At 42.4% G+C, this 6,323-nt stretch overlaps 1 protein-coding gene across 1 annotated transcript; it reads left to right on the top strand.

Moving 5' to 3' along the window:
• Positions 1-3,286: 3,286 nt before the first annotated feature.
• LOC123395416 (protein FAR1-RELATED SEQUENCE 4-like) lies at positions 3,287-6,019 on the top strand. The gene is made up of 4 exons (XM_045090410.1): positions 3,287-4,078; positions 4,811-5,170; positions 5,509-5,601; positions 5,801-6,019. The coding sequence occupies exons 1-4, from the start codon at positions 3,287-3,289 to the stop codon at positions 6,017-6,019; spliced, it is 1,464 nt and encodes a 487-aa protein (XP_044946345.1).
• Positions 6,020-6,323: the final 304 nt, after the last annotated feature.

The following is a 6,323-nucleotide window of genomic DNA, read 5'->3' on the forward strand; positions in this document are numbered from 1 at the left end:
GAGACTCTAGGTGACCAAACAAGCCAATAGAAGAGGAGAGAAGCCAAGCCATATAGGAGACGACATTGCCGCCCTGGAATCAACCGGTGGAAGCAGCGCCGGTGGAGGCCCATGTGCACGAGGTCAACCCACCGATGGAAGCAGCGCCGGTGGAGGCCCATGTGCACGAGGTCAACCCACCGATGGAAGCGGCGCCGGTGGAGGCCCATGTGCATGAGGTCAACCCACCGCGCAGCGCGGCCACCCATCGGTTGGTGGCATGCATTGTGCCGAGGTGGCCGCAAGAAGGCACTTGCCAGAGCTCCGCATCCTCGAGGACAGGCCATAGTTTGACATCTTCTACTCTCTATCTTTGAGTTTGAATTTCTGATGTTTAGCTGTTGAGTCAATCGGTGTAAGCGTGTTGCATTGTTGAAGATATAGAAGTTGGTGTTAGAAGGGGTGACGCGAGTGGGTAGTAGTAACTGGAGACATAGTGCTACGATGGGATCAAACACATCAAAAAGAAGCATTACTTGATATCAAAACCCTAGATGGTTGTTGACTTGTCTAGTTTGTAGATGTGACATGTGGGTCTGCTGGCGTTTTTTTTTTGCCATTATGCTCTATGAGTATGATTTGCTAAAAATCAGAGTGAATGGGTAGGTACAAGCATATATATATATATATATATATATATATATAAGTATTTTTTAGTCCAGGTTGATGTCTAAAACCGGTACTGAGGACTGACCTTTAGTCCCGGTTCCAGACACGAATCGTCGGACCCTTTAGTCCCGGTTGGTGGATGGAACCCAGACTAAAGGTCCCACACGAACCAGGATTGGTGCCCACCGAGTCCGGACCGGCGTCCTGGTCGTTCGAAGTCGATCAGGACTGATGCACGCATTAGTCCCGGTTCGTAAGTCGATCAGGACTGTTGCTCTGATCTGACAAAGAACAAATCTATGTTTACTACTAGTGTGTACACATCATCCGCCGTGCCTCTCGTGAAAGCTAACTTATACCTTTCAGGAAAGAAAAAAAAATAGAAAACACATTTTTTTTCGTTTCTGAGAAGCATGATCGTGCCTCTCGTACAAACAAATCCACGAAACAAAACCGTACATCTCATAAAAAGGAAGTTTTTTTCTTTTCTGAATGGCAGGCCGAGGCTCTCACAAGAGCAAATCCGCGCCTCTCAGGAAAGCAAAATTACACCTCTTGTAAAAAAAAAAACACGAAAAAAACGTTATTTCCGTTTCAGGGAGTGATCGAGTGATAGTTGGGGGTCTTCCTAACAAACACTGGTCAACTAGTTGCTCCTGCTTGCTCCAGGCTAATGCACAGCCGAGGGACAAGTTATTTTCCTTTGCTTAGTATATGGCGATGGCCCAAATTAACCTGGTTCGTTCGGCTTCCGAGCGACGGACGACTTCAGAACGAAACTGGTGACGGACAAGAATACTAGTTCGAGTCGAACTCATCATCATCTGGATATCAAAGTACGTACGTGCGTTCATCCATCCATAAATACAAGAGAAAGGAGCACACACCTAGCTACGAAAACCATCTGAGTCCACGGTTTTTTCGCCCTAGCTACATCTTCTCGTAGTTAGACCGCCTATCATCGTCACCGTCCTCATGGAGAGCGAATCCCCGTCGTCCTCGTCAGCGGATCCTCACCCGTCGGCGCAACCCTATGCCGTCGTCGACATGGCTATCAAGTGTTTGAACCAAGGCGCATGCCGAGACAAGATCGAGGCGTTGGCTGCCGCGTGCGTGGGGCAAGAACCACCACCGGACGCCGACGCCGACGAGGCCCGCGCCAGCGCGCGGGAGGCGCTGGTGAAGTGCATAATGGACGTCGTGGCAGCCGCTGCCCGTGAAACGGCGGAGCAGGAGGGAAAGTCGAGCTGATTGTGATCGACGCCGGTTCTCTCATTACTCATTAGCTAATTGGCGCTATATACAACCTAGTTTCTTCATGGATGTTTTGGATAGCTTAATGATGTGGAGTTTTTATGATGTAGAGTCGTAACTTATTTTAGATCCGTGCTATTTGGTTTTGAGAGGGTTGTCTTGTGTACGCACATCATGTGCGCAGCTTTGTAATGCTTTCATCATTAGTTAATTCAGCCCTATATATACAATAATGCTACACCCACGTAGAGCTACGTGAGTTTATGTGCTGATTAGGATCGACGCTGACCTGGCCGCGCATACCGTCTGGAGCGAGAAACAGAAATAATTGCGGGCATAAAAATTATTTGTGGTGAAAAAACAAACGCGACCCCCAGGCGATAGATGTCAAGCACAGATCGGCCCGACGGCCGCGCGACGCGGCGAGTAACCTGCCGCTAATTACGCAAGGGGAAAACAGAAAGGCACAGACAGATCCGTTTTTCCAGATTTTAAGATCGCCGCCTTCAACTTTTGATCATCGGTACTGCTAAACGAAATTTCCACGCGTTGCCGATCACAGTGCTTGCATCGTTGGTGGCCTGCGTGGTGTGCCTGGCCTAGCTGACGACGGGGAGGATACAAGGTTCAGTCTGCTGCTACTGCTGTTGTTCGCTGTATTCTGTATTCTGCGTTTAAGTCAGGAGTATTGTTCATGGTTAAATATATGTGTTGTTATTGTTTGACCATTGGTGTTAGATAGACACTACTAGTAATGCTAAGGTCGTGGTGGTAATCTAGTACCCTTGCTGATTTTCATAGCTGCTCATGTGTACGTATCCTGAATTCCTGATGCTTGTTGAGCTGGTGATGGGTGCTTCTACTTCTCGAATCCAATCTTTAATGGAGATTCCTCCCAGGATTGATGACGAGATCTGCTAATTTTGTGATTAGTTTGACCATTCGTGTATGCAGATGCTGGTAATGCTACGGTCGTGGTGGTAATCTAGTATTCCGGTTGCACGCTGGTGGGCAGTTCGTGCAGGAGTTAAAAATCCCTGCGAGGTCGCTTGATCCGAATACGATACACTGCTTTCGTCAAATATGTGTACTGTTATCGATTTAATCGTCTTGTTATGTTCAGCATGAAGGTCACAAGTTCATGGTTAACATGCCAACATTTAGGTCACTCTGTTACAAATTTAGTTTTGATTTCGTAGAAGAGTGACTTTTTTTCATGATCATAGCAATGGATGATGGAATAGTTGGTGTTCAAGAATCAAGTGACATGTATATTTCAAGTGATGACGACGGCATTAAGCAACAAAATCAAAGCAACATGGAAATTGAACATGACCATATTGAAGATCAACCAGATTCGTTACTTGGAGACCCTGAATTGGGGATGACCTTCGATACTGAGAATGAGGTGCGAGAGTACTATATCAAATATGCTAAAGCAAAAGGCTTTGGTGTGACGAGAAGAATCTCACATAGTGATGATAATGGACAAGTAAAGTACCTTACACTTTGTTGCTCTCGGTATGGTAAGACTCAATCGAACTCAAGAAATATGTTGAAGCCAAACCCAACAGCCGGGATAGGATGTGAAGCTAAAATTTATGTTACACGTGGTCCTGATGGGAAGCTTCATCTTTCAAAGGCGATTTTGGATCACAATCATGCATTGAGTCCACATAAATCTCGGTTATTTAGATGCAATAAGAAGTTAAATTTCCATGTCAAGCGCAGGCTTGAGCTGAATGACCGCGCCGGAATAAGAGTAAACAAGAATTTCAATTCTTTTGTTGTGGCAGCAGATGGTCATGAGAACCTAACTTTTGATGAGAAAACTTGTCGCAATTTTCTAGAGATAACAAGAAGGTTAAAACTTGGTAGTGGTGATGCTGAAGCGGTTCGTGACTATTTTATCAAAATGCAATCCGACAATCCAAACTTTTTTAGTGTCATGGATGTTGATGATGAATCCCGACTTCGGAATGCTTTTTGGGCTGATGCAAGAAGCAGAGCAGTGTATGAATCTTTTCATGATGTCATTACTTTTGACACAACATACTTGGTGAACAAATATGATATGCCTTTTGCTTGTTTTGTCGGAGTGAATCATCATGGCCAATCAGTGTTGCTAGGGTGTGCTTTATTATCAAATGAAGATACTCCAACATTTGTCTGGTTATTTGAAGCATGGCTTACTTGTATGTCAAATCGCCATCCAAAAGCTATTATAACTGATCAAGCAAAAGCAATTCAGAATGGTGTGGAAGAAGTTTTCCCTGAATCTCAATATAGATGGTGCTTGTGGCACATAATGAAAAAGATACCCGAGAAGTTAGGTGGATATGATGAATATGATCACATCAAGGTTGTTGTTGGCAGGGCGGTTTACAATTCATTAACAATTACAGAGTTTGAAGTTGCTTGGATGCATATGGTTGAGAAGTATAGTCTTGATGATAATGAATGGCTTAAAGGGCTTTATGAGCATCGGAACCGTTGGGTTCCAGCTTTTGTGAAAGATGCCTTCTGGGCAGGTATGTCTACTACACAACGTAGTGAGAGTATGAATGCCTTCTTTGATGGATATGTTAACGCAAAAACTACATTGAAGCATTTTGTTAGCCAATATGAGAATGGTCTCCGTGATAAAGTTGAGAAGGAGAATATTGCTGATTTTAATTCCATCAATTCAACCATACCTTGCATCACACGCTTTGCCATCGAGAAGCAATTTCAATCAGCCTATACAAATGCAAAGTTCAAAGAATTTCAAGAAGAGCTAACAGACATTATGTATTGTGATCGGAAGTTCATAGAAAAGGAAGGGGCAATAGAAACATATGAAATAACTGAGGATGTGTTAATTGATGAGGAAAAAGGATGGAGAAAAGATATTGTGTACCATGTTTATTTCAACGAGGAAGAGTTCGAAGTTAAGTGTTCATGTCGTCGCTTCGAGTTCAGGGGTATACTCTGTAGGCATGTATTATGTGTGCTCACTCACATGAAAATCAAGGAGGTTCCTCCACAATACATTGTTGATCGGTGGAAAAAGAATGTGAAAAGAAAGCATAATTTTATCAGATGCACATATGGTGGCATGGAAGACACGCCTGTTGCAAAACGTTTTGATAGATTGTGCAATTCTTTCTACCCAGTTGCTGAGCTAGGCAGCATGTCAGATAATTCATGCAATTCTTTGATTGAAAAACTTCACACCCTCAAAGTTGAGTACTCTAGCAGCTCAAATTCTGAAAATGATAAGGAACAGGTTGGTACACAGGAAGATGCACCTTCTAGTGCGAAGGCAACAAGTAAAACTATACTAAGTCCAATAGCTGTTAGATGTGCTGGACGTCCTCCTTCATTGAGGAAAGAATCAAAGGTTGATAAGCTTATTCGTCAAGCAAACGAAAAGAAGAAGAAAGCTGAACAAAGAGACAAGAAAAAAGCTGAACAAGAGAAGAAGAAAGCTGAACAAAAGAAAATGAAAAAAGAAGAACAGGAGAAGAAGAAAGCTGAACAAAAGGTATTGTAGCCTATATTACGTGTGATCACAAACTACTTTTTTCTTCTTGTAAAAACTCACTAATGTTGCACTTATTTCAGGCTCACTCCATGAATTTAAACAAGAAAAGGTCCAATAATAAAAGGAAACAATCAGACGCTAATATTCTAGAACAAGATCTTATGGAACATGCGGTATTTGATTCTTGTTCTCCGTTCTACAATAATACTATTTTTTATAGCTAATAGATCTGCAATCTGAAACAGAGTCAGGAAGCAATTTATTTGGATGACATAGCTTGTAGTAGCACAGTTCAGGTATTTTATTTTGTCAAATTTTGATTTGCAGTAAAAACTTGGTAATCCATTAATATAATGACTTTATTTGGCACAGGGATCATTTGACTTTGGCATAGCGACTGGCAACATAAATCCAACCCCAGCAGCTGCAATACCATATGAAGGTTCATCATCAATGGTTATGCCTCCAATTCTAGGAGAATATACAAGTATGATGTTTCAGGTTCAGCAAGCATCGACTGTACTGTCCAGTCCTGCAGAATTACGCTTCAATGGAATTGGAGGGCTCAACAATACGACGGATCAGATTTAGACATGATTTATGTAATTTGAAGATGTTTGATGCAGTATTTTTCTATGCACTTGGCAACTTTAATGTAATATTTGATGGAGTATATGTTTTGTCATCTTGTTTTCCCTAATGTACTACAAAATTATTTATAGGATTGTAAATTTTCATGGATATTTGTGTGCGCACATTGCTGGTAGTTTATCAAGTATAAGCACACTGGAGATTCACGTCAGCCCTTCTTTTCATATCTCTGAATATTTTGATCTCTGAAACTGCACTTTGTGTCTCTAATCATCTCTGTGTAAAGCTGAACAAAGTCCAGAGC

Source organism: Hordeum vulgare, chromosome 1H (genome assembly GCF_904849725.1).
Source record: "Hordeum vulgare subsp. vulgare chromosome 1H, MorexV3_pseudomolecules_assembly, whole genome shotgun sequence".
In the NCBI taxonomy this organism is placed as follows: domain Eukaryota; kingdom Viridiplantae; phylum Streptophyta; class Magnoliopsida; order Poales; family Poaceae; genus Hordeum; species Hordeum vulgare.

Excerpts from the sequence above, each read along its gene's own strand:
- LOC123395416 (XM_045090410.1), top strand. The coding sequence starts at position 3,287 with ATGACCTTCGATACTGAGAATGAGGTGCGAGAGTACTATATCAAATAT. Across the intron at positions 5,171-5,508 it reads CTGAAAATGATAAGGAACAG|GCTCACTCCATGAATTTAAA; the intron begins GTTGGTACACAG and ends CACTTATTTCAG. Across the intron at positions 5,602-5,800 it reads AAGATCTTATGGAACATGCG|GGATCATTTGACTTTGGCAT; the intron begins GTATTTGATTCT and ends TATTTGGCACAG.